The sequence below is a fragment of the Oryctolagus cuniculus genome, chromosome 5 (genome assembly GCF_051225735.1).
Source record: "Oryctolagus cuniculus isolate XC-2025 breed Fujian yellow rabbit chromosome 5, ASM5122573v1, whole genome shotgun sequence".
Classification (NCBI taxonomy): Eukaryota; Metazoa; Chordata; class Mammalia; order Lagomorpha; family Leporidae; genus Oryctolagus; species Oryctolagus cuniculus.
The window spans coordinates 128,439,693-128,467,394 of record NC_142871.1 but is presented as its reverse complement, the minus strand read 5'-3'; the positions used below and the strand labels follow the sequence as shown (position 1 = coordinate 128,467,394).

General features: G+C 56.7%; 2 protein-coding genes across 2 annotated transcripts; both read right to left on the bottom strand.

The window, feature by feature from the left end:
• Positions 1 to 219: 219 nt before the first annotated feature.
• On the bottom strand, positions 220 to 14,123 carry TREML4 (triggering receptor expressed on myeloid cells like 4). Its single transcript, XM_089333234.1, has 6 exons — positions 12,916 to 14,123; positions 12,510 to 12,821; positions 11,232 to 11,289; positions 9,844 to 9,950; positions 6,259 to 6,314; positions 220 to 4,629 (listed from the first exon to the last, which is right to left on the bottom strand). The coding sequence occupies exons 1-6, from the start codon at positions 12,971 to 12,973 to the stop codon at positions 4,381 to 4,383; spliced, it is 840 nt and encodes a 279-aa protein (XP_089189360.1). The 5' UTR covers positions 12,974 to 14,123; the 3' UTR covers positions 220 to 4,380.
• Positions 14,124 to 15,299: 1,176 nt separating this feature from the next.
• TREML2 (triggering receptor expressed on myeloid cells like 2) lies at positions 15,300 to 25,815 on the bottom strand. The gene is made up of 6 exons (XM_008262907.5): positions 25,752 to 25,815; positions 24,759 to 24,940; positions 22,016 to 22,336; positions 18,179 to 18,566; positions 17,295 to 17,401; positions 15,300 to 17,085 (listed from the first exon to the last, which is right to left on the bottom strand). Exons 2-6 carry the CDS (start codon positions 24,814 to 24,816, stop codon positions 17,006 to 17,008), a joined length of 954 nt encoding a protein of 317 aa, XP_008261129.4. The 5' UTR covers positions 24,817 to 24,940; positions 25,752 to 25,815; the 3' UTR covers positions 15,300 to 17,005.
• Between the last annotated feature and the right edge of the window lie 1,887 nt (positions 25,816 to 27,702).

Below are 27,702 nucleotides of genomic sequence, written 5' to 3'. Positions count from 1 at the left end.
CCCCTAAGATGATTATCATGGACTCTCAGAATTAGAAAAATGTGAGGTCATCTACCTATCTACCACGAAATGTGTGTGTGTTTAAATAAATAAATACATATTTAAATAAATCATTACCAGCACATCTGAAGTCCCCAGCCAATCTGCTGCATATGCCTGTACCCGGGTGAGATTTGAATTTCTCTGATTGCCAGCAAAGTTAAGCATTATTTGTGTGCCTTTGGTTTTTTTTTTATTTTCTTATCTGTGTTGTGTTTGTTTTTTACCACTTTGCCAATTACAATAGTTTGTCCTTTCCATTGACTTTTATGAGCGCCTCAGTAAGTTCGGTTAGGGATCCTTTATCTGTTCTGCAAACTGCCAATGTCCTCTTCCTGACCGTGGCTCACCCTTGCATGTTTTGTTTCCCAGTATATTCTTTTGTACCAAAGTTTTCCATTTTAATATAGTCAGCTAGGTCATATGTTTTACGCTCAATGGCATGCACTTTTGATGTCTTGCTTACCCATCGTTCTGTACCTCAATGTCATAAACATGCTTCCAGTTTGGACTAAACGTTTTCTTGTTTGGCTGTTCACGTGGAGTTCACCCCCAGGTGAGACATAAACCTTCTGTAACATTTCCCTGTACGGACAGACAGTGATGTCCGCGTCAGTCCCCGTCCCTTCCCATGATGCCTTAGGCCTGCTCTGTCAGGTACCCAGCTTCCATGCACACGCGGATCCACTTCTCACCTCTCGATTCGGTCGCCCCGGCTGATTTTCTATTCCCAGATGGCACCGTAATTGCTATAACTTTCTAGAAAGTCTTGGTCTCCGGTAGGGCCGGGCCATGTGTTCTTTCCCCAGGGCCTTGCTCTCAGGCAAGCTTGTCTCGGCTGCTGGTCTTGATTGTTTATTGCTGCTACGGAATCACCCTGAAGGGTAGCAGCTTGAAAGAACCACCCAAATATAAAGTAGACAAAGAATAAAACCTTAGCAAACTGCACCGTGTGCACCAAGAGCTCGAGAGACGAAAAGGGAAGGGGAGCAGGTGTGTGTTCCACCTGCTGAGCAGGGCTTCAGAGAGAAAGACGTTGCTCGCTCAAGAGGAACCCAGATCTCTGCCATGGCTCAGAGCCTCCTGGGGCCCCTGCCCCCCACCCCTCTAGTTCCCACAGGTCTGGAAAGGCGCCTCCCGACCTTCGGTGGAAGCATAAGCAGCCCTCTCCCTGGGGCAGGGCGTGAGGATGAACCTAAGTCTTTGGATCTGGCGGCCATTGGTTCCTTGCAAATCTCCCCTTGAGCTTTCCAGCTGAGTCAACTGCACCCCTGCTTGTGCCAGAAAAGACCTTGTCAGGCCGGCACTGCGGCTCACTAGGCTAATCCTCCGCCTGCGGCGCTGGCACCCCGGGTTCTAGTCCCAGTTGGGGCACCGGATTCTGTCCCGGTTGCTCCTCTTCCAGGCCAGCTCTCTGCTGTGGCCCGGGAAGGCAGTGGAGGATGGCCCAGGTCATTGGGCCCTGCACCCACATGGGAGACCAGGAGAAGCACCTGGCTCCTGGCTTTGGATCAGTGCGGTGCGGCCACTGGGGGGTGAACCAACAGAAAAGGAAGACCTTTTGTTAGGTAGGAAGTCAGTTATGAGCGTATGTGTGTGTGACATAAAGGCCTAAAGAGAAGACGTCTATGTCCAGCATATGCATCTGCATCTCAAAGTCATCCTGACAATGTTTCAGGGGCAGCCCGGTCTTTGAATCCTGCCCTGCCCCCTTCTACCTGATAACCTGCCGGGTGGAGGTCCCCACCCCTTCTGCCTGACAAATCTTCCACAATCTCCCAGGTGCAGCCCAGTATCTGCATTTCAAACACCTTGCTCCGGATCCCCATTCTCTAGGGGGTCCTGCTCACTCTTCCTCTGAACCCAGGATGGCAGCCAGCTAGGCTTCCTCCTGTCTGATACCTTCAAGGGAAAACTCAGATAGGAGCTTCTTAATATTTACAGCCATAAAATCCTTTGTTTCAGGAGGAGATGTGTGAAGACAAAGACCCATCTCCTTAAAAACCCCTGGCCTCAACTGGACTGCACGCTCAGCCCTCTGCCTCTCTGCTGAACCACCCTCCTGGTCTGGCCAGGTGTACTCCACTCAACCATGTAACCTCGCTCCTTCCTCTCCCCACCCCCAGTCTGAGTGACTGCACTCTTTCCCAGGCCCTGTCTGGAGAGCTGCCCATCATCCTTACAGATGATGTCCCTTCCCTAATAAACCTTGCTATTTTACCTCCCACTACTCTCTGTCTCACGCCTGAATTCTTTCTTGCGCGAAGACAAGAACCCTGTAATTTCTCCGGTAACACTTTCTCTCTGTCTCTCTCTCACTGTTCACTCTGCCTGTCAAAAAAAGGGGGGGCGGAAGACCTTGTCCGCCCATCCACCCCCCCCAGCACCTTCAGCTCTCCTCCAGCTGGGGCCCTGACAGCTTTGCTCATGCACCTGCCCTGCCCGCCTCCACCCAAACACAAGTGGTTAAAACTTCAGGTCTGGGGTAGTGTGAGTCACTGGCCCACTCAGAGTCTGGTGTACCAAAACCAACCCACACATGTTGACTTAACAGGTGATCCTTGCCCCCACATCCCCACCCGGGGCATGCTGCCTGGCGGTCTGAGGCTCCTGTAAACTCTCGTCTAATGAGTACAGCTCAGGGCTGGCTCCAGGAGCCCTGCTCTGAGAATATCCTTTGGGTCTGGACAGTCCACGAGGACCCTGGTCCTCCGGATGGCTCCTGGTACTGCAGCCAGACCAGTGCAGGCAAAAAACCAAGTTGGGGAGTACCTGGTGAGGATGGTTCCCCACCACGCCCCCTCCCCACCCAGGGACTATGTAGACTAAATACAGACCAAGAGCAGAGACGCCGTCAAGAGTCAGAATTAGGAAGGACCAGAGGTTGAGTGAGGCCGCAGGCCAATGCCAATGACCTCCGGGGAAGACCCAGTGGGGCGTGGCAGGGGTGGGTGGTGGTGGTCAGGGAGCAGCAAAAGTTCACTGGGCAGGGCAGGGCAGAGACCCCAGGAGCCGAGGTGACAACTGAGCACCCTGCTCCCAGTGGATCTCAGCCCGAGTGTCACAGGCTGGGGATGGAACCGCGTCCTCAACACTGGGCCCCTGGAAGGCGGCAGATGGTGGCAGCAGAGATGTCACAGTCAGAGGTGACAAGAGCCTACCTGCCTTCCTCCCAGAGAAAGACTACATCCTCACAGATGCCCGCCAGACCCCAACCCTCCCACGGCTTCGTTCCCTTTCTGGTTGTGATGCAGTGTGGCTGCTCCCATCTGTAGGCAAAGCTGATGTCTCACTGGGCCTGGGAGGAAGCCGGGTCCTGTTGTACAGAAACAGCCCCAGACCAGCGGCTTCAGCAGGAGGTGGGGAGTCCTTGTCTTCAGAGAGATAGCAGCGGAGGCTGCTCGTCTCTCGCACCGCAGCCTGTGGAGTGAGTCCTGGCTTCCCAGTGGCAGTGTCACCATTGCCAAGTGATGAATCTACAGGTCCTAGCAGGCTTCCTGCCCCACCACCCTTCCGCACACTTGGCCTGGACCCCCAGAGTTCAGAGCCAGCCCTTGGGGCACACAATGGAAAGGGGACGCCGGCTCCAGCAGTGCCCTGTGAGATGTCCTCGGGCTAAGGAGGGGCACTCTCCTCACCCTCTGACTCAGATGCGGTTAGCAGGGTGCGTGAAGGTTTCCCAAATCAGTTCTGCTGCAGCTGTGGGGATGGCCGGAGGTCAGCAAGCTCCCGGCCTCATCCTGGCTGCAAAAGTAAGGTCTAGGGCCAGGGGGCGCCCCTGAGCGCTGGGCACGGCCCGAGCCCCAGCGATTTTCCTGGCAGGATAGGGAGGAGCTCATCTGTGAGGATCCCCGAGTGAGAGGCGAATTAGAAGCAGGGGGTTGGCAAGGAGCAGGGGTGCGAGGGGTGGGCTCGGAGGTCCTGGGGGAGTTCAGGGGAGGGGCTGCCGGGAGAGAGGGACTTGCACAATCTGTTGGGACTTCATAGCCCCTGGAGGGCCAGGAAGGAAGTGACAGTCACAGAACTGGGTTACTCAGAGGCACTGGGCTCCAGATCCCCAGCCAGTCAGATTCTGTCCTGATAGCACTCGCTCCTCCTCTGCCCCAGGAGGGGACAGGGCAAGAGTCCAGAAACCCCCTTGGACTCCTCCCCACCTTGCCCCCAGCCTGCCCATCACAGCCACAGACCCAGGCTCCCGCCCCTGGTTAATTAGGCTTGCTCGCCTTTGCCCCCCACCCCCCACCTCCCGCATCAAACTGGCCCCTGCTTGTCTTTGCCGCCCTAGGAGTCACCCCGAGGCTGGGAGACCAGCTCTGGACCCTGGGAGCCTTTGACAAGTGCTCAGTGCTGGGGGGATTCTGCCTGCAGCTCAGAGGCACTCCCTCCAGGGCAGCCGACTTGCAGGACTGGAGGTTTGCTCCCAGTGACGCTGGTGTATTCCACAGAGAGCTGGGCGTCCACTGCGGGCTTCGAGTCGGGGTGGACGTTGGCGTAGACAGGGTGCTCAGAGCCGCAGTGGCTTAGGTGGGTGAGGGAGACGTAGTGGATGGCTGCTGGGTCCTCATCAGGGGTCGCCTGCTGATCGGCGCCCTAGGAGCCAAAGACATCAGCTGCATGGCCCCCCTCTGGGTGGAGGATGGGGAGAGGGACGAGATGTGGGGCAAGGTATTGACCCTGCCAAGACTCTGGAGGCGAGTGGCTGGGAAAGATGCTTCTGAAAGCAGGAAGGTGGCCATCATGGAGCAGGGTCACCAGCAGGCTGGGGGTGGGAGCGGGGAGCGCGGGGCGGGGTGCGACGTGCAGCAGTGAGGGTGCAGCCTGGGACGTCCACATTCCATCTCAGCGCCCTGGGCTTGAGTCCCGGCTCCTCTGACCCAGTTTCCTGCTAGTGGGCACCCTGCGAGGTAGCAGGTCATGGCTCAAGTTCTCCGGGGACCTGGGCTGAGTTCTCTGCTCCTGGTTTCAGTCTGGCCCCCTTCCCTGGCTGTTGCAGGTACTTGGGGAGTGAACCAGCAGATGGGAGATCTGTCTGTCTCCATCTCTTTCTCTTTCTCTCTCAGATAAAATGAAAATAATAAATACACTTTAAAAATAAAAACACACATATATCATATAGACAGAGGGGGCCACACAGGGGACTGGCAGCACCAACTTCACCTGGCTGATACCGAACCAGGCTCCATCCCAGATCTAGGACAGCAGTCTTGGGGGCAGGGCCCAGGACCCTGTGGTTGGTTGGTTGGTTGGTTGGTTTTTAAAGATTTATTTATTTATTTTGAAAGCATTACACAGAGAGAGGGAGACACACACACACACACACACACACACACACACGAGAGAGAGAGAGAGATCTTCCACCCGCTAGATCACTCCCCAGACGAATGCAATGGCCAGCACTGGGCCAGGCTGAAACCAAGAGTCGGGAGCTTCGTGCAAGTCTCTTACCTGTGTGGCAGCCATACCTGGGCCATCTTCTGCTGTTTTCCTAGGCCAGTAGCAGGGAGCTGGATCAGAAGTGGGGCAGCCGGGACATGTATGGGATGCCGGCGTGACAGGTGGCAGCTTTACCCACTACGCCACGGGTCCGGCCCCAGAAACTCCCAAGCACTCCATGTGACTTCTGTACACACTCAAGCTAGAGCAGCACAGGGGGAGGAGAGCGCTCGTGGGGAAGGCATTTGTAGCCGTGATTCCAGCATCACTTTGGAGCTTTTCAGTCCTGTGGTTCTGCGATTCCAAGAACCTGAGATCTTTACACATGACAGCCCTTCCCGAGGGAAGCCACGCGGTCCCCAGCCCCTTCTGAGAGCGCACCCCGGGAGCCAGGGCAGTTGCCACGTGATGCCTTTTCCCACAGAGGAGCGGTCGCTCTGGCCGGCTCATGACCTGTGGGATGATGAAATGCTACCTGCCGCAGGGGTGAGGGTTAAGAGCAGGGTTTGCCAACTCTCTCTCTCTCTCTCTGTCTCTCTCTCTGTCTCTCTCTGTCTCTCATCTCTCTAAGGAAACAGAATTGAGAAATAAGGGAAAAGGAAGCACACAGGCTACAAGGCAGCAGGGGAGTGCGCAATCACCAGTGTGCGTCAAGGTTTGCATTCACAGTCACCAATGTGCATCAAGGTTTGGAGGAAATAGAAAATAAGCAGAAGCTGGGCGGTTAGCAAAGACCGCCAACAGCACAAGCACGCGGGAAGTCCATGATTCTCTGCAGCTACTCACGCTGGGCTCCTTCCGGCCTGAGAAGCCACTGCAGCCGGGCCAGGAGTCAGCCTCACCTGCCGAGGAAACAGTGAAGGCTGAGGGCGCCTCTCCCTATGCGGCTCCCGTGGGAACAAGGGCAACAGGATAGGGTCCTGCCTAGGCATTAGGGACCTTGGTGGGAGGCAGTCCCAGTGCCCAGCACCCAGTAGCATCCCAGGAAGCTCAAACTGGCTGCCTAGGGTTGATTTGTATAACATAGGTGAGCTTCATTCCAGGTCACTAAAAGTTCCAAACTTCTCAGATAGGCGAATGGCTTAGCTGATGAGATGACACGCAGTAATGTCCTCCAAAAAAAAATTTTTTTTTGACAGGCAGAGTGGACAGTGAGAGAGAGAGACAGAGAGAAAGGTCTTCCTTTTGCATTGGTTCACCCTCCAATGGCCGCCACGGCCGGCGCACCACGCTGATCTGAAGCCAGGAGCCAGGGGCTTCTCCTGATCTCCCATGCAGGTGCAGGGCCCAAGGACCTGGGCCATCCTCCACTGCACTCCCAGGCCACAGCAGAGAGCTGGACTGGAAGAGGAGCAACCGGGACAGAATTTGGCATCCCAACCGGGACTAGAACCTGGGGTGCCGGCGCCGCAGGTGGAGGATTAGCCTACTGAGCCGCGGCGCCGGCCCCTCCAAATATTTTTAACCTGGAGCTCCAAGGCAAAATGGAGCTGATGTGAGCATGCCACACATTCTCACACCCACACACATCCACGAGCACTCTGGAAATAAAAGTTCAATGAAAAAAAATGTGCAAAGCGGCTGGCGCTGTGGCTCACTAGGCTAATCCTCCGCCTTGCAGCGCCGGCACACTGGGTTCTAGTCCTGGTCAGGGTGCCGGATTCTGTCCCAGTTGCCCCTCTTCCAGGCCAGCTCTCTGCTGTGGCCCAGGAAGGCAGTGGAGGATGGCTCAGGTCATTGGGCCCTGCACCCGCATCGGAGACCAGGAGAAGCACCTGGCTCCTGGCTTCGGATCAGCGCAATGCGCCGGCCGCAGCGCACCGGCCGTGGCGGCCATTGGAGGGTGAACCAATGCAAAAGGAAGACCTTTCTCTCTGTCTCTCTCTCTCACTGTCCACTCTGCCTGTAAAAAAAAAAAATGAGCAAAGCATTTGGCTCTTCTACCTTAGTTTATGGAAATGTTATTGGGATCTAGGAAATTCATTTGACATTGTTGGAGAAACAATTGACATGCGATTTTACAGTCCACTCCTCCTGATGGTTGTTACTGCTTGGAAAGTTAAAGCCAATGAGGCGCTGTATCACTCTGGCTCACTCTCACATTTCATTCACACTGTCCACAGATGCACACACTACACACATGCCAAACCAGCCAAGCAACTAAAGCTAGCCAGAAAAGAGGTAGGTTTCCGCAAAAGGGTCTAACCTGGGAGCGGGGGGCATTTGGCCTTGAGCTTAGGTCACAGGTTGGGACACGTGCATCTCATATCCGAGTGCCTGTGTTTGAGCCTCAGCTCTGCTCTGAGTCCAGCTTCCTGCTAATGCACACGATGGGAGACAGCAGGTGATGGTCAAGTGCGTGGGTCCCTGCCTCTCACACGGGAGACCCAGACTTGGGTCCAGGGTCCCTTGAGGCCTGGCCCAGCCGGGGCTGAGTGAGCCAACAGACAGGAGCTCTCTGTCTGCCTGTCTGTCTCTCACTTGCACTTTCTCCTTCCCCTTGCCTCTCACACTTTAATTAATTGATTATTTTTAAAGGGACTAATTCGATAAATGTTGCACAACTGCTACAGTCTTCACGTGGGATTAATGCTAAAAACTTAAAAACTTTGAAGCCTCAGAAGTCCTTAAAGAGCTTTTAGGAAGACAAAATTTTTTCCTTTTTTATTTCTTACTGTTTACATCTTATTGTGTATAATTTAAAGCACACAATATGATTTTATAAGATACACTTTTTTGGTAAAATGGCTATCATGATGGAACAAGTGAACATATTCATCATCTTATTTGGTTACTATGGTTACTCATTTTCCCTTCTCCAGCAAAAGCAACTACAATTCATTTAGCAAAAATCCTGACTACAGAACACTGTTATCCACCATGGACCTCCTGGTGTGCATTAGATCTTTCTACTTGTTCATCCTACACAGCTGTGTTTTGCATACACTGACCTACATCTCCCCATTGTGCCCCTGATACCTCAAGCGAGTCAACATGTTTATAGACAGCAACAGTCAAAATCATGCCACTGGAGCAGATGGTGGCTCAGCATGGTAAGCCGAGGCTCGAGATGCCGTAGAGGAGCTCCTGGGATCAAGTTCTGGATCCGCTCCCAACTCCAGCTTCCTGCTAACATGCACCTGGGGAGGCAGCACGTGATGGCTCAAGTACTTGGGTCCCTGCCACCCCCATGGGAGACCTGCATTGAGCTCCAGTCTCCTGGCTTCACCTGGCCCAGCCCTAGCTATTGTAGGCCTGTGGGGAGGGGACCAGCAGATGGAAGATCTCTCCCTCTCCCTCTCTCTCTCTGTCATTTTAACTTTTAAATAATTTTAAAAGATATATTTATTTATTTGAAAGGCAAATTTATAGAGTGGCAGAGAGAGAGAGAGAGAAGTCAAGAGACAGGTCTTCCTTTTGCTGGTTCACTCCGCAGATGGTTGCAATGGCCAGAGCTGTGCCAATCTGAAGCCAGGAGCTTCTTCTGGGTCTCCCACGTGGGTGCAGAGGCCCAAGGACTTTGGCCATCTTCCACTGCTTTCCCAGGCCATAGCAGAGAGTTGGGTTGGAAGTGAAGCAGCCAGGATTCGAACCAGTGCCCATATGGGATGCCGGCACTGCAGGCAGTGGCTTTACCCACTATGCCATAGTGCCGGCCCCTCAAATAAACTTTTAAAATATAAAAATAAAAAGTACAAAGATGTTTACATGAAACATTTTAGAGTATTGCATTCATTCTTTATGGTTTTTTAATTGTTTTCTGAGATACAGGAAAGAGAGAAAGAGATCTCCCATCCACTGGTTCACTCCCCCAAATTCCCACAAAGCCATGGCAGGGCCAAGCCAAAGCCAGGCACCTGGAACTCCATCCAGGTCTCCCACATGGGTGGCAGGGACCCAACCACTCGAGCCATCACCTGCTGCCTCCCAGGGTGTGTGTCAGCAGGAAGAGCTGGGAATGGGATTGGAACTAAGACTCAAACCCAGGCCCTTCAGTAGGGACACCGACATCTTAATTGCTGTCTTAACTGCTAGGCCAAACATCCCTCTTTACATAAATTGTTTTTGAAATCCTTACCCAAAGTGATGGTAAAACATATGACCACAAATGGATACCGGGCCACCTGGTTTTAGGCACTGTCAGTGCCGAGTTGAGCTGGCGTTGGGTGCACTGACCTCCAAAGAGAAGTGGTCTACCTGCAGAATGCCCAGGGCCCACCGCTTTGGCAGAGGGGAGGGGACCCCCTGCAGCCAGCAGGCCTCAGATGCTCCTGGGTAAATGAACCGCGTGAGTCGGGCCCCTGGCTCTCGGGCTGCCCTGTACGTGGCTCCGTACTGGCTGGCCGGCTCAGGGACATGGCAGGGACTCACCTTTCCCGACTCTCGCTCGGGCTTTCCTGAGACCCAGGACCGTGGAGAGGACCACCAGCAGCAGCAGCAGTGTAGCCACCACCACGCCCACCAGGATGGACTTCCAGCTGTCCGGGATGGAAGAGGGACCGGGCCCGTGAGGAGAGAGCAGAGCCAGCACCACCTCCCAGCCTGGAAAACCTTCCCCGCCCAGGGCTGTAGACCCCACAGCCTCACCAGCCTCCTGCCTCTCCCAGCTGACCACTGGGAGGCCACAGGAGCCAGCGCTGTCTCAGGCAAGCCCCTCCCCCTGCCCCCGGGACTGGTTTCCTTTTCTGTAAGGCCGATGTGCTGAGATGTCCAGGTGTCACAAGCCTTCCCTTTTCGGACTCTGGTCCTTTAACTTCCCTTCTGAGTCCCCCGGGCAGGGTCTGCATTCACCGCTCCCAGCACCCTTCCCTTGGCCACTCCTTGGCCCGGCTCCTCCGCTCAGCTCCTCCGGGGGCTGCAGGTAGCTCACGGAGCACTGCAGGTAACAGTGCATTGTAATAGGTCCTGTCTTAGTCAAAGGGAAAACACAGAGAGCTTCCTGCACCATCACAGGCTCCTAGGAATGTGTCTGGGTGCTGGCTGGGGGGGGGGGGGCAGTTCTAGAGACCTGTCTCAGCCCAGGTGATTGGCACCCACTTGGCGTCTTGTTTTGTCTCTTAAATGAGCCATATTTTGGAAGAGCCCAGAGCTTGTGATCTGTGGTGATGGTGACTGAAGAGAGGGGAAGAGAAGAAAGAATCAGGAAGTGGCTGGGGCCTGGAAACCATTGGGCAGGTAGAGAAAGTAGACCAGGCCACAGGTCACAGTGACGGCCAAGTGTGCCCTAGCCCTGGCACCTGGCCCTGGCATGGCTCTGCTGCTCTTGCAGCAAGGCCAGGAAGGGCTGGACAGGGGGCAGAGGCAAACGCAGCAGCCTTGGTGCCGTGGCTCTGGGCCAGGCCAGGCTCACCGAACCCTCACGGCCACTCTGTGAGATCAAGGTTCTGAACCATGGTGGGTGCGTGCTGCAAGGCACACTGGGCAATGCTGGGAGACCCTCTGGGTTGCCACATCTGGGTGTCCTCAGGAGGTGTGTGCACTTGATGGGCAGAGGCCAGGGATGTGGCTAAATACCCCACAAAGAACTGGTCAGTCTCCTACAGCCAAGAATCAGCTGGCCCCAACTGATAAAAATAGCAGAAATGTTATTTGCCTTGTTTTGCAGAAGTGAAAGCTGAGGTTAGGTGAAGTGACCCGAGGCGACCTGCTTGTTATTCCAACCCCTGAGAGCTGGATGTAGTGGCAGCGTGGTAGCTGGGGGTGTCCGGCATGGTTGGAAGAAAATGAGGGCTCAGAGGATGGGGGAGGGGCGGCAGTACCTGGCAATGACAGGGGCCGTTGTCATCCCGCTGTCCCTGGGGGTGGCTGGGGCTGGAGCTGGAAGAGACGGCAGTGAAGGGGAGCACCCCTTTGCGCACCCACACTCCAGGGCTTCCCCCATCCAGGGAGGAGGCGGCCATACGTGGCACTGGACCGGGTGAGGGCTCCGAGCCACATCGTGGGCCCTGCAGGAGGTGCAGCAGCTGTGCCGTGGTGTCCTGGTCTCCTCCCCCTGCAGGGCAGCTCCATGCAAGGGACAGCACCGCCGCTTGTACATTAGATCCTCTCTACAGTCGTTTCCAAGCCTGGCACGCACTTCAACCTCTGACGCTTCCCCCCACGCCCCTCGGGTCTCCCCTGGATAGACCCCTGCTCAGCCAACAAGGCCCAGGTGTGACACCTCCTCCAAGGAGTCTACCTGTGGTGGCCGGTCCCCTCACTTGCTCCAGTGCTACTCCCCTGTCTGGGCTGTGGGCTTCCCCAGCGCGGAACGGCATTCCAGCGACTTGGGTCCCCCTTCCAGAGAGTAGCCTAGCTCTGTGCCCCACACGCAAAGGGCATGGAGCCGAAGTTGGGCAATGAACCACTGAGCTGCTACGCTCGGTCCTCCAGGTGCCCGTGTGACCAAGGCTGTGATCTGGAGGACCGAGCATAGCAGCTCAGCACGAGGGAGGGATCTAGCAGGAGCCGTGTTCCAGCCCCGGCCACGGGTAAGTGCGGGGTGGTTGTGCAACCTTATGGTGCTCAGGAGGAACACACGGGGCCCTCAGGATTCGTGGAAATTGCAAATTTGCACTCAGAGGCTCAAGGTTCCTCACCGGTGAGGGCCATGTCCAAGGCAAGGACTCAGCCCCCGTCCCGAGCCCTAGGCTGCTACACTTCCCAGCCTTCCCGTCTCCCTCCCCCTCGACCTGTCTCCTGTCAGCTCACATTTTTCTGCCCCACACCCAATTCCTCTGTGTGATGGGCAAAGGTTGAGGGTTAAGGTCAGGGGCACGGATGTCTGAGACTGGATGCTGAGCAGCTGTGCTGATGCCTGGGGGAGCTTTAAGATCACTCCCAGGAAAAGGAGGAGCAGCAAAGACGGGTGATGTGGAAGGAAGGACCCCCTGGAAGCCACGAGCCTGAGGTCAGGGGCTGACCCCGCCCATGAGCAGTAGGTGGCCCTGGGACAGGTGCCTTCTCTATGGCCCCATTCCCAGGGCCCCCGCCCCCTGGCTCTCACACCTGGAGACTCAGCAAGCCCAAACTGCACAAAGAAGAAGGGGAACACGCACCTGCCAACACCTCGAGCTGGATGGTTCTGAAGACCATGACCTTGGAATACTCATAGAAGCCACAATAGTATAATCCCGAGTCCCCCGCCTTGAGCCCGGTCATGATCACGATGAACTGGGAAGAGTCTGGCTCATCCCACAGGGAGCACTGGGAGCTCCCCACCCAGCCCTGGGAAGTGGCCAACACGGAGCAGGTGTTCGGCCCTTCCTGCTTACACCAGACTTTCTCCTTCTCATGCTGGTCAGCCGAGTAGGGGCAGATCACGTAGATGGTCTCGCCCTCCAGTTTCTGCAGCTTCTGTGCCCGGGAGCCTGGGAGGGGGCCGTCAGGTCAGGGAGCCTCCCGTCGCAGGGGCCAACCCGCACCTCCCCGGCCCTCCTCCCCTCCCCCTCCCCTGCCCCTCACCTGGCACCAGGAGCAGCAGCAGGCCAGGCAGCAGCAGAGGCAGGGCCCCCCAAGCCATGAGGTCTTTCTCGAGCTGGGGGTATAGGGTGGACTGCTGAGCAAGGCAAAGACCTTGTGGGAGAAGTGAACAGCCTGGGGCAGGGGTCTGGCGTCTGGGGAACGCGGGGCTCCAGGGACCCAATAGCTGCTCCTGGGCTACCCTCAGCCGGCCACTTCCCCCTCAGGGCCACTCCCCTCCCACTGGGGTTGACCCTGAGGTTGGTGTAGGGAAAGATGAGAATTCACAGAACAGAAGTTGGGTGAACTGTTCCTCCTCTCTTCCAGCTGTTCTACCACTTCCTCCCCAGCCTACATTTCTCCTGCCCCCACCCCCAGAAAGCGCAGCCTGAATGAAGGCAAGCGACCCCGAGAGGGGGGTCTTTGGGGAGCCGGGCCAGAGCCCTGAGTGCCACCAGCCGCCAAAAGTCAGTGACTTCCCGAGAACTCAGCAGTTCCCTGGGGACTGGAGGGGATGAGGAGAAAGGAGCTGCAGATGCGTTCCCAGGCATGGGAGTGCAGGGACAGTCCCAGCACGAGGAGGGAGGAAGGGGAGGACGGTGCAGGGAGCGGGGCAGGGGGCTTCAAAAAGTTCTTGGAAGGGGCGGGCGTGGGACCTGGCTGCTGTTAAAACAGTCACATCCCATGGGGTCAGTGCTATGATACAAGGGGTTAAGCTGCAGCCTCAGTGCCACCATCCCATATGAGTGCCAGTTCAAGTCCCAGCTGATCCACATCCGATCCAGCTCCCTGCTAATGTGCCTGGGAAAGCATTGGAGAATGGCCCAAGTCCTTGGGCCCCTGCACCCACCGTGGGAGACCGGCCATTTGGGGAGTGAACCAGCAGATAGAAGACCTCTCCCTCTATCTCTTCTCTCTCTCTCTCTGAAACTCTGCCTTTCAAATAAATAATATAAAATCTTAAAAAAAAACACACACACACACAAAGCAGTCATACCCCGTTTCAGAGTGCCAGCGTTCCAAACCTGGCTCCAGCTCCTGGCTCCGCACTCCAGCTTCCTGCTCGTGCCCCAGGAGACAGCAATGACGCCTCGTGTACTTAGCTTCCTGCCACCCACGTGCGAGACCTGGGCGGAGTTGCTGGCTTCTGCCTCCCATTTCTGCCCTTGGCCTAGCCCCTAGAATCCTTGCCAGCCTTTAGGGGTATGAACGGAATCTCTCTCTCTCTCTCTCTCTCTCTCTCTCTCTCAAATAAATAAATAAGTGTATTTTTAAAGTTCATGGAAAAAGAAATTAAAAGATAAGTTTATTTTGGTGCGAAACCTTTGAAACCCAGACACGGACTTTTTACCGTCTGCATTGTCCATGAACTTTTTGAAGACCCTGCCAGCAGGTGGGGTGGGGGCTGTTGCTGGCCTCAGGTCATCCCCGACTCCCAGCCACAGTCCCTCCATAAGCGTTTGCTGAAAGACCACACCAATCAAGCACATCCTAAAAAGCAGTCGGCACTGGGTCAGCTGCAGAAAGCCAAGGGTCACAGGCTGCTCACGGTTGGCTAACAAGCCGAAAGAGGGAAGCTTGTGAGAAGCGTGGCGGGTTAGGTTCCAGGAGACAGGTTCTGAGACGCCCGTGGGCACGGGGGTGCAAAGAGCTCTGGGACCACCATCTAGGGGAAGGGAAGAGCCGGGAGCAGGAAGTCATGGGAGACGCTGGGCTACTGTGGAGACCGAAAGGAGAGCGAGGAAGTCTGGGGGAGGGCCAAGCCTTCAGGACTTCCTTGAGCTGGTGAGGGGTGTCAGTGCCTTAGACACCGCCCTATCAACCGCTCCGAGGAGGAGGAGGATGGATATGCTCAGAGTGGGTTCTGCCCTAGCAAGGTGGAGCTTTGCAGGAGCTTGCCTCCCCCAGGAAGCCTGCCTGGCTAGCCCCCAGGGTTCCTGTCTCCGAAGGCCTTGAACACCTCCTACATCCTGCACTGTGGCTTCCGACCCTGTGCTGTGGCCCGGGGCGCACCAGCCCTGCCGTGTCTTCCTGCCCCTTGCACCTGGGAGCAGGTGGAGGGCAGGGCTGGCTCCTTCCGTCCTGGCCCGCCTCCCACAGTGCTAAGTTGTACTCAGGCAACTACTGCAGGTGCCCTTGTCCTGGGACGCCAGGGACAGGGGCTTCAGGGCTCATCTCTGTCCTGCTTTGCCAAACAAGGAAAGAAGAGCTTCTCAAGGCCACACCAAGATGAGCAGACACACGTGTCCTCCCCTCTTCCTAAGAGGGCTTTGCCAAAGGCCCGAGAAGAGAGGAGACAGAAGAGAGACAGACCATCCCAGACCTCAAGTGCAGAATGGATGGCAAAGCTGAGAACAGCCAAGGAGCGGTAATAAGCAGGCGTTTGCTGAGTAGTACAACATTCACGTTATTGCATTTTATCTCAAGAGGTAGGAATTACTGCCCCCTTTCATAAGGTGGTGGGGGGGCGACGGCGAGGAGGCCCAGAAAGGTTAGTGACTTGCTCGGGGTCACACCGTGACAGTGGCATCACCGTCCCCACTCCGACTCCTTGCCCACCAGACGTCTTGCATCAGAGATGTGGGATGGCAGTGGAGGTGAGCTCCTGGGGCAGGTGGCTGGCTGGCTGGGATGGATGTGTGTCTGTATGTGTGGCTTTGCCTGTCCTGGGACCAAGCTGTCAATTCCTCAGCCTGGGTCTTGCATCTACTGCCCTCTCGTGGACACAGGGACGAGATACCTCCTCCATGCTGTCCCCAGCGATGGCCCGGTGTCCCTTACTTTCTCCCCATATCCATCCTGGAGTGGCCACACCAGCTGTCCACCGAGACTCCAGCTGTATCCGTCTCCTGACTACGACATCTGCTCTCCCCCTGGGAGGTTCCTGCCCCAGGGCCAAAGTCCTGATGTCACATTTATTCCCAGCCACTACTCAGTCACCGCAGGCAGAGGACACCCCTGCCTGGTCAGGAATCCAGTCGGTGGCCTCCAGCCTTCACTGCTGGCCACCAGGGAGGCAGTCTGGGCAGCAGAGGCTGAGTCTGAGCTGGGTGTTCGTGGCTCACAACTGGACTCCATTCTTTCTGTCCCTGACTTGAGTCAGTCCTCCAGGCTGTGGTCAGCTCCGGCTACTTTCTTTGTGTCCCGAGTGGGTCTTCTCTCCGCAGGGGACAGTGAACCCCTAGGGAATGGGGTGCTGATCCGCTCTTTCTCTACACCCTGGCCTCCCCACCAGTGCCTGTTGTTACAGGGCCAGAGTCTCAGGGTGTGGACTCAGCTGGCATTCCCTGCAGGATCTCGGACCTGGAGCCCAGGTGCACAGCCTGGGGAGGAAGCTCTGAGTTCAGCTGGGGAGAGGCAGGCACCTCAGGGGAGGGACACCCAGCAGGTGGCAGCAGTGGGGGAGGTGGGAGCTGCAGGCTCCCAGGATGGGGGGATGAGCGGTCTCAGTCGGGGCAGAAGGCATCCAGCAGCCACATCAGAGGACACCTGGCCAGACACGGCGACCGCACACAGCTCTGGACTCCCCAGCGGCATGGCTCCTGACCACTTCCCTCTCCTTGTCCACAACAGGGCCCCCGGGGACTCCAGCTGCTTCTGGGCCTCATGAGCCCCTTCCCCTTCCTTCCCAGGTATGTGGGGGGGGAGGCGGGGCACGAGGGGAGCAGGGGGAAGTTGAGGGCAGAGGGGTCCCAGGTGGGCAGAGGGCAGCTCTCGCTGTCCCCCGTCGGCTCGGCTCCAGCGTCAGGCAGGACGAGGCTCCTGAGGCAGGCAGGACGAGGTTCTCTATGGGTCAGCAGCATCCCCAGAGCTCTGATGCCCTCAGTCCAGGGCCCTGTGGCTCTGAGCAGGCTCTGGGATGTGCCTTGCCAGACCTGCCGCGTGGTGCCTGCCACTGGGCGCTCTGCACACTCCCGGCAGCCCAGGAAAACGCTTGGCACAGGGATATGGTGGCAGCTGTGGGCCTGCGCATGTCCAGCCCTTGCAGAATTCCTCCAACCCGGGCCAGGCCAGGCCCTGCTCTCCACTCCTCCCCCAGCCTCCTGTGGCCCCTCCGGGATGCGCTGCCACTGTTCAGTTACATGGTCCCAAACTAAGCCAGCTTCTGCAGGGGCTCTGGGCTTCTGGGCAGGTCCCTCCAGGGCCTGGCAGGGTCGTGGCACAAGCTGTAGCCTACGGAGAAAGGGGCAGTTGAAGAGGGCCGCGCCCTGCTCACAGCACCCTGGCGCCCCTCTCCCGCCTCTGCCAGGGGTCCCTCCAGGTCCTCCCCTGCCTGGCCGCCCCCTCCCTCACTGGGTGCCCTGCGGTGCCCTTGACTGGCACGGCCATTTGGACAGCTACCCGAGCCCTGGCCAGGGTGCTGAGGGGTGGGCTCCACTCACTTCCTGTGTGTCTCTTCTTCCAAAACCCATAGACCACGATCAACGTCATGGGCGCCGGGAAGAGGGCTAGCACCACCACGAGCACTGTGATATGAATATCCTGGTGCCTGAGGAGTCGAGGCGGAGGGAAGGAGGTGAGGCCCGAGGTCTCCCCAGCCCCAGGTGGGGTCAGACCCTGGGAGGCTCAGCAGCACTTCTGTCCTGGGGACACAGCTGAGGGAGAGGCAATGAGGAGCCCAGAGCTGAGGGGAGATGGCCCCAGCCCTCCCCTCCCACGTCCCTCCTCCCTCCATGAATCCCCTAACTCTGTCCAGAGTGAGGGCGGCGACTCCTGTCTGTGACCCTGGCCTGCACCGCTCCCATGCACAGGTCTCCAGCAGTCCCACGAGGATTGCTCCTTTCTCTTGTCCCGGGAGCCCTGTATGCCACAAGTGGTGGCTGACCCTTCACGGGTGACAAACAAGCATTGGTGCATATCTACCCCAGCTCCCCCGCCTCAGGGGAGCACCTGCTGCTGGCTACCCCTCATCAGCTGCCTTCCTGGCACCGGCCCCCTTCCCCACTCTGGCCTCCATCTTGGAGAGCCCAAATGACAGCAGCCGCCACATTCCAGCTCCTGCTCCCAGAGCCACCTCCTCACCCCACCCTTACCCTCCTGCTCTCACCTGTGAACTCTCCCGGCTGCCCACCCCTGCCCCTCCTCCCCAGTGTCGGCCTTTACAGCACTTCCCGGCTCCCTCTGCTGTCTGGGCGCCAGGCCACACTGAGCTCCTGGGAGCAGAAGGTGGTGGTGGTGGTGTGTCTGACACAAGATTTACCCCTTCCAGATCTGCTCAGGTACCAAGAGCTGGTGCATGTGTGCCCACTAGCCCTGCAGCAGGTACCTGAGGGAGGGTAGTTTGTTCTGGCACATTCCTGTGGTGGGTGAGCTGGTGCCGAGGAGCCCAGGCTTCGTGGACATGGGTGCCGGGCTAGCAGGGGTGGCTTGGGCAGTGCTGGGAGCTGCGGTCACCGCCCGGGACCCTGTGGCTCTCCAGGGCCCCACGGTGGTGATGCTGGTGTTGGGGGAGCTGGGTCTCGTGGTCTGTGAAGCAGAGGAGGACGAGAGTCTGCCCACGGTGAGCACTCCAGAGGTGAACACCATCACGCCCGTGGAGAGAGGGGTGCCGGCGCCGGTGCCTGACGTGGAGGCTTGGTCTGTTGCAATGACAGCACCACTCTTGGGGACGTTGGCCAGGTGTGTGAGAGGCATGCTCCTCTCCGTGGTGGAGGCTGAGAGACCAAAGAGGGAGGCCTATTAGATGGATGCAAGTCTCAGTGCTGGGAGCAGACCTCGCCCCCCTCTCTCAGGGAAGGGGCTGTCTTCTTCTCCCCTCCTGCCCTTGGGCCCAGGGTCCTGCTCTCAGACTCCGGGTGGGCAGGTGTGTGTGAGTTCACAGGGAGTGTCAGGAAGGAAGAAGTAGGCGTGGTGAAGAGGGGAGAGGTTGCCATAGTCGCTTTAGCCCCACCCCTCATTGGCCACCTGTTCCAGGGGATACCCCCTACCCCGCCCCATCTCCACTGGCACTCCCCAGACCCTCCTATCTCCCTGACATGAATGGACAGGACAATTGCACTGCTCCACAGTTGGCTATTAGGGTTCAGAGATGAAGATGGGGTGTGGGGGATGGCTGCACTGTGGCATAGCGGGTAAAGCCACCGCCTGCGGTGCCAGCATCCCATATGAACACAGGTTTGAGTCCTGGCTGCTCCATTTCCAATCCAGCTCTCTGCTGTGGCCTGGCAAAGCAGTAGAAGATGGCCCAGGTCCTTGGGTCCCTGCACCCATGTGGGAGACCCGAAAGAAGCTCCTGGCTCCTGGCTTTGGATCAACGCAGCTCCGGCCATTGATAGCCATTTGGAGAGTGAACCAGCAGATGGAAAACCTTTCTCTCTGTCTCTCCCTCTCAATCTGTAACTCTACCTCTCAAATAAATAAATAAATCTTTAAAAAAAATACGGGGGCAGCAGAGACCCGAGATTTCAGAGAAAGCTGCAAACAGTAGGGGTCGTGCACCTTGTTGGGGCAGGGCCCACTCAGGCACATATGAGCCGTCAGCTCCCCTGTCCTTACCACCCCTCTCCTATAGGAAGCCTGGAGTTGGGCCTGTGGATGGGGGGCGGGGTGGGGGAAGGTTGGGAGACCTTGATCTAGGGGGACTGTCGGGCCCACCATAGCCAGGAGTGGGAGAACCAGAGGAGGTGACTGAACAGGGACCGCTTTCGCGAGAATGGGGGTGGAGGAAGAGGCCAGCCTGGTGCCAGCGCTCCCCCAACCTCACGCTCAGCAGTGGGCTCAGCCCCAAAGAGCCCTTCAAAGAGGCACCCGTAGGTGCCTCGGGAGAGCCAGCATCTGGACGCCCACCTCATGGAGGGCTCAGAGGGCTGATGGAAAAGGACTGGTATCGGCAGAGAGGGTTCCTACCGTGGTCAGTGAGTCAGCCGTTCCCATCACCTGCCTCCACACCAAGCTGTGTGGATGGGGAGGGCCAGCAGGGGGCGATGGAGAGCCCCCCCTTCCATTCTCCCTAGAAGGGCAGCAGGCACCCTTGCTTTTCGCAGTGCCCTTGGGCCATGAAACTCGGGCTCCCATGCGGGGTGGGAAATCTTAGATCGCCAGAAGACTTTGTAATAGAGCCGAGGGTGCCCTGGGTGTTACGCTGCCCAGTGAGCGAGACCCTCGCTCACCTACTGATGATAACCCCGGAGTCGCCTTGATTTCTTCCCTTGCGCTCCGCTTCTGCTCCAGCAAACCCAGGCTGCCTACAAGCACACTGGGCGTGCAGAAGTCTGGAGACCAGGCTTGGGCCCGTCCGTTTCTCTCCACCTCTACTGCCTCCTACTTTGAGCCCCTGGCATGTCCGGCCAGAGTTCCCAGTGCTTTCTCTGCCCAGGCTTGCCCTCTCCACCGTGCCACACCTCCCTAAACTTCCCAGCAGCTTCCCACGGTACTTAAAACCCCAGCTCCACATCATGGACCTCAGCCCTGCTGCTTGCTCACCGCCCTCAGCTCTCACTGCCTCACACTCAATCTGAACCCTGACATAGGCCTTCCTTGTACAGGAGCCGAGTGTCTCGCCTCAGGGCCTTTGCACATGTAGCTGGCCTCACAAATGCCCTTCAGAGCACCCAGATTTCAACAGAGCCAGAGAAATCTCACCACTCAGGCTCCACCTGGTGTCGTCGGCTCAGGGAGGCGTTCTCTGAGCCTCAGTAGGTCAGTAGTCCGTCACACTGTTTTATTCTATGAGTGACTCATGTGGCTCTCCCACAGGGCAAGAGTGTGGCTGTTTCTGTCACCTCTATACTCTCAGAGTCTAGAAGTGTGTCTGGCAAGTCACAGAGGCTTGGTGAATACAGAATGGATAACTGAGTAGACCAAAGCACAGAGTCCTGAGTTCCAATTTCATCTCTGCTGCTTGCTAGCTCTGGGACCCTAGACAAGGTCAGAGCCACACAGGACGTTTATTTTAAAAAAAAAAGTCAGAGGGGCCAGTGCTGTGGTGTAGTAGCTTAAGCATCCGCCTGCAGCACCAGCATCCCATATAGGTGCTAGTTTGAATCCCGACTGCTGCACTTCTGATCCAGCTCTCTGCTGATGACCAGGGAAAGCAGTAGAGGATGGCCCAAGTGCTTGGGCCCCTGCACCCGTGTGGGAGACCCAGAAGAAGCTCCTCCTCACTTCTAGCTTTAGATCGTCCCATCTCTGGCTGTTGTGGTCATTTGGGGAGTGAACCAGCAGATGGAAGACATCTCTCTCTCTCTCTCTCTCTCTCTCTCTCTCTCTAACTCTGCCTCTCAAGTAAATACATAAATCTCAAAAAAAAAAAAAAGTTGCAGTTACAGAGAGAAGGAAAGACAGAGAGAGATCTTCGATCTGCTGGTTCACTCTCCAGGTGGCTGTAACGTCCAGGGCTGGGCCAGGCTGAAGCCAGGAGCTTCACCCAGGTCTCCCATATGGGTGATTAGCACCCAAGCCCTTGGACCATCTTCTGCTGATTTTCCCAGAGCCATCAGCAGGGAGCTGGATTAGAAGTGGAGCAGTCAGGACACAAACTGGCACCCATCTGGGATTCCAGCATTGCAGACAGTAGCTTCACCTGCTATGCCTGTAACTTTTAAGATCTCCTTATTTCATCTGTATAACAGTGACAGTAATGCCCAGGAAGGTACCAGCAAAAGCACTTTGAAAACCCTATGCTAGGTCCTGCATTGTGGTGCAGTGGGTTGAGCCGCCACTTGAGACCTCAGCATCTCGTATCAGAATGCCTGTTTAAGTTCCTGCTGCTCCACTTCCCATCCAGCTCCCTGCTCGTGTGCTTGGGAAAGCAGAAGAGGATGGTCCAAGTCCCTGGGCCCCTGCACCCATGTGGGAGACCCAGAGGAAGCTCCTGGCTCCTGGCTTTGGGCTGGCCCAGCTCCAGCCTTTGGGGCCATTTGGGGAGTGAACCAGTGGATGGAAGACTCTCTCTCTGTCTGTCTGCCTTTCAACTAACTAAATCTTTAAAAAGGAAGGGAGGGAGGAAAGAAGGGAGGGAGGAAAGAAGGAAGGGAGGAAGAGAGAAGGGAGGGAGGGAGGGAGGGAGGGAGCTCACAGTGTAACCCGGCATTTGGTGGAGTGGTATTCTTATCACGTCCAAAGTCACTGGGCGCAGGGCGGGGAGGCCTGGGACACCTCTCACCTGGGAACACCTCCAGCTGGATGCCCATCATGGGGTAGAGAGTCCCGGAGCTGTTGCGCAGGCACCAGTACCGGCCCGAGTCCTGGAGCTTGAGGCCCTGCATGGTGATGTTGACCACCTTGGCCTGGGCATCGTCCTGCATCAGGTAGCTGGGCCCCTTCGCCCAGACACGGGTGAACCCAGGCTCGCATCTCTTCTTCCAGATTCTGCACCAGACCTTGCCTTCCACGCGGTTTCTGCGGCCCTTGTAGGAGCACTGCACGAACAGAGTCTCCCCTTCTTGGTGCCGCACTTTGACGTACCCGCCCTCGGCCGGCGGCCCTGCGGAAATACAGCTTGTTGAGTGAGGGCTGGCGCCACAGGGGGAAGGGGGTGACTCGGACTTGAAGATGGTGGTGAAGGGGGAAGAGGTGGCTGCCGCCCGGCTGTGATGAAACTGGCAGTTTGATGGGGAAGTACAGCCCTGCCCCAGGCACTCGCCCCTCAGTCTGATGGGGAGGTACACCTCCCTGTGTATGGAGCTCCCAGTCTGATGGAGGAATCGTAGGCCCCTCCCTCATGGACCTCCCAATCTGATGGTGGAGACAGGGAGTCCGCAGTCTAAGGGAGGAAACTCAGCCCTTGCACTCAGGGCTGCCCCAGACGTGGCCCTTTTCTCCCTGGTGGTTCTTGGTGTCGTAGGACGTGAGGAGCCCTGTCTTCAGGGCTCCCTAGCCTTGTGGGAAAGCTCTGCCCAGCCCTTGGCAGATCCACAGACACAGTTGCAAGGCATGAATTCTGGAAGGTCGGAGCACACACAACGCAGGTGGGCTTGGCAACACGAGGAGAGTTTACTTCCCAGATGGGTTCACAGCAGCCATCTTTTAAAGAGCAAGCCACCTTCGCTCATTCTAGGTGAGGTTTAACTTTGCTAGTTACGTCAAACCCATGGGTTACACGTGCCCAGGTACTGTGCAGGGACTACAAGAAGCTCGTGGAAAACTGACTTAAAAGATGAACTCATTTTGGTGCCAAAAATTTGAAATTCACAGATAATAAACATTGTCCACGTACTGCCTGAAGATCTCCCATATACAGGTACCAGGGCTTAGGAGTTCCCAGCACATTGAACCAGAAGATTCTACAGTCACGCGTGGTTTCACTGCAACATCTTGTTTTATGTGCCCAGGATGTGGCTCGTGCCCTTCGTAATCCACCATGCGGCAGGGAGACCGGGACAGGGGTAGGGGTTTAGCTCAGGGGACAGAGAGAGGGAGAAAGTGGCGGTGATGTGCATCTGCCTGTCTGCCCACAGGAAGCCCCCAGGGCCTTCCACAAACACACACAGAAGAAGTTTCTCCCCAGTGGGATGGAATACCGAGTGCACATTCTGGAACCAAAATAAAACATAGGTCAAAACCCTGGGTCCAGGGGCCGTGTTGTGCGGTGCCAACATCCCATATCAGAGTGCCAGTTCGAGCCCCGGCTGCTCTACTTCCCATCCAGCTCCCTGCTAGTGCGCCTGGGAAAGCAGCAACAGCAGAAGGCCCAAGTGCTTGGTCCGCTGCTACGCATATGAGAGACCTGGAAGGAGTTCCAGGCTCCTGACATCGGCCTGGCCCAACCCTGGCTGTTGTGACCATCTGGGGAGTGAACCAGTAGTTAGAAGATCTCTCTGTGTCTCTCCCTTCCTCTGCGTCACTCTCTCTAGTGAATAAAATAAACCTGTATCTCTCTCTCTCTCTAAACCCCAGCTACACACTTAACTGTGTGAGCAGCTCACGAAATTTTATCTGTCAGGCAGGGGTAACATCGCTCCCCTCCGATGTTGCCGTGAGAATTAAACCCAGGACCTTGCCTTGCACATAGTACACGCTCAATGTGTGCGTCCTTTTCCCAAATGCAGGTGGTCCCAGAGTCCCCCCCCCAACACACACACACAATGGAGCCAGGGCTATGATGGTACCAAGGACCTGGAAACCCAGAGACCCGGTCCAGTTTCCAGCGGCCACGGCAGCCAGGCAAGGCGCTGAGCAAGGCCACACCCTCTCTGAGCTGCACATCGTCCCTTACGAACTAAACAGAATGACCCAACTCAGTGATGAGATGGGTGAGCCCAGGACTTCTGCCCTGGCAGAGGTAGGAGACTTGGGGAAGAGTCTGGGGGCACCGTGTCCATTTGTGCCTGCACCTTCTACCCCTCTCACAGGTGGTGGGGCATGGGTTCCGCCAGCCCCTACTTGAGCCCAGAATCCAACAAGAGGCAGCCACTTGGTTGCCATGGCAGCAAGGGAAGCAGAACTGGGTGAGGCCCCTTGGGGTGGGAAAGAAAGACCTTCAGGGATTGGTCACCTTCAGGGCAGGGGGCAGGGACCGGATGTGGCATCAATATTCTGAGAAAAAACGAATTCAAAGCACACACATGATGCAACAACTCTAGTCAGAAGCAAAACCAAAGAGCTTTCCCGACAGAGAGCAGGCGAAGGCGGTGTGGGAAGAAACTGAGGGGCCGAGGCTTGGGGCCCCCAGGGATTCCCAGCAGATACAGGAGCCGGGGCAGAGAGGGCCCAGGGCTGCCTGGAGGGCTCGTGAGACCCAGCCTGAGGACAGACGCTCTCTTGGGTCTCTGGTCAGCGCTACTGAGTCAGCCCCAACCCACAGAAGGTGAACCCAGATAATAGGGCGTGGAGAAGCAGGGAGGGCGGGCGCAGCTCCTGCCCCCAAAGCGCTCCCTCCCGCAGGTTAGCCCGGCTCCTTCTCTCACCTGAGATGCAGCCCTGTGGCCACAGAAGCAGCAGCAGCAGCAGTACCACCGGGGCCATGGTGGCATCCAGTCAGGGCAGTCACGGGCCCGGCCAGGGGCCAAGGCACCCTGGGGCTCTTCAGCCAGGACCCAGGCCAGCACAGGACATGCCACCTGGACCTGCCAGGGCCGGACCCGGGCTTCTAAAAGTGAAATTGCCCATTTAGGGAAGTGAGGCAGTGTGGGACCCACTGCCACCAGCAGACCGCAGAGGCCAGCCGAGCCTATCAGCAGGGCAGCACGGGTGGCTGTTTCCGCCCTCTTCCTCGGAACCTCAGGCAGGTGTGGCTGCTCCACCCAGCCTGGGCCCCCCAGCCCTCCCTGGGCTCCCTCCCAGAGACGGGTCCCATGGGGCAGGGGATCCACCCAGGGGGCTGCTGCGTGGTTTCTGGGACCTTGAGTACAAACCTCTGGAATCTCCTGGGCTCAGAGACCGGGATTGGGGTGAGGGGACGGGGTAGGGGAGGGCGGGGGCAGAGCTCTCAGGCTGCTGGGAGGCGTCTTGGACTTCCCATACCACGTTCACAAGGAAGCCCTTGTGAGTGCCCACTCATTCATTCATCCATTTGCAAAGTGCATTCATTCTGTTGCCCTGCAACAGTCACTCACACTTACTGTGGCAAATAACCTCACACAGGCGCACGTGCAATCTTATTTTTGTCACAGCGGTTGGGTGGGGGCAGGGTGGGGGAGGGAGGATGCAAATTGTAAGACTCAGAGCATAAAGTTTAGTGTCCAGGAGGAGTTCCTGTGCCCTCATCCCTGAGCACATGCAATCAAACACACCCTCACGCACTCACACGCTTGGGCTCTCATACACTCTCCATGCTCCACTCTCCCCACCCCCACCCCCGCATACACACACACACACACACCAGCTGTCTTTCCCTCTCGCTCTGTGTCTCCCGACTCTCTCCGCTTCTCTCTGCCTCTCCTCCTGTGATCTCTACTCACCCACCAGCTGTCTCTAGACTCCTCCTTCCTCTTGCAGGCTTCCTAAAACCATCTCAGTGCTTCCCCTTACCCATCCTGGAGATGCCACGCCCCAGGGGCCCTCCCTCCCCTGGCCCCGGCCCCCATCAGCACACAGGCAGGCCCCCACCACTTCCTCCCACTCAACCCTATCTCGCCTCTACAGCCACGGGTTCCAGTTAAAATGACCCAGCACTGGCCCACGACCCCACCCTTCATTTAGCCCCTGGGGCTGGACTTCTGCCACCTCCTCCTTTGGGGTGGGAGCGGGTAGGCAGACCCCCATGGCCGCATGTGCGCCCTGCCCCACCTGTGTCATCTTCCTAGAGTGAAATTCCCTGCGCTGGCACGGCCATGGTCTTCAGCTGATCTTGAGTCCCAAAGCCCCAGCCAAAGAAGTTTCGTCTTTGCTGACCCCAAACTATTATACTCTGAATTCATTCATTCACCTGTTCATGTGAACATTGAATTTTTATTATTTATATACATTTTTCAGAAGGGGAGAATGAGGGGAAAGAGAGAGAGAGAAAGGAGAGAGAATTCCCATTTGCTGATTCATTTCCCAAATGCCCACGATGATCAGGGCTGGACCAGGCTGAAGCTGGGTGCTGGGAATCCCGGCCACGTCTCCCACGGGGGTGGCAGGAACCTAGTTATTTGAACCATCAACCACAGCCTCCCAGATTCTGCATTAGCAGGAAGCTGGCGTCAGGAGCAAGAGTGAAGAGTCGAACCCAGGAACCCACATGCCCACTCCCATCTGTTCCTTCTTACGACCTCATTGCCATGCCCAGGGCTGGGCACTGGGGATCTAGGGAGGAGACGCACTTGTCACTGCCGAATTCTCAGCCCGCAGAAGACGCTCTGCGCTTCCCAGTGCCCCCTTCCTTTCCTCACAGGCAGAATGCAGAGCCTCTCCCAGCCACACCCACAACACACAGAGTGTCTCCCTTCTCCCCTTCTGGAGGGAGGGGGCCACCTCTCATGGGACCTCTCGTGCCTGGAGGTGACACCTGTACAGTGTGCCCTGCACCAAGTGGGGCACTGGGACAATTGTGCCAGCAAGGACCCAACACTCATCCGCTGGTACAGGACATAGACGCTGGACTCAGAGTATATGAGCCCCTAGGGAAATTCCGAAGTAGTTATCAAAATCTACTTAAAAATATGGATATGCTAGGCTTTTGTGTACAAAATGACTTAAGACAGCATATTTTTTCTTTATATTTTCAGCAGAAATTTAAGGTCTAGAAGCCCGTACTGTGGCACTGTGGGTTGAGCCTCCACCAGCAATGCCAGCATCCTCATGTCAGAGCACTGGTTTGAGTCCTGGCTGCTCTGCTTCCAGTCCAGCTCCCTGCTAATGCACCTGGGAGAGTGGCAGAAGGTGCCCTAGGTGCTTGGGCCCCTGTTACCCATGTGGGAGATCAGGATGGAGTTCCTGGCTCCAGCCTTCAACCTGGCCCAACCCTAGCCGTTACAGCCATTTGGGAAGTGGACCAGTGAATGAAAACTTGATACCCACCTCTTTTCTCTCTATTACTCTGCCTTTCAAATAATAAATAAATCTTTGTAAAAAAAAAAAAACAACTAAGGTCTAATTTATATGTAGTAAAATTTCATTTTCAGTGGGCAGTTCCCGGAGCTGGAAGAAGGCGTGGAAACCCGCACCCTGTTCTGTATCCAAGGTGCAGAAGAGTTCATCATCCCTCCCACAGCTTCCCACATCCCTTGACCATCAGCCTCCTGGCCCTGGCAACATGTAACCTGTGGGCTTCTTCCCTCTGCTCTTTCTCTTTCTAGAATGGAAATCACCGAGTGTGTAGCATTTTATGCTAACTTCTTTTGATGAAGTCCAATACATAATTTTTAGGAATCACATTTTTTTGTGGCAAATCTAAGACACCTTTGCTTAACTCAAGGTCACAGAGAT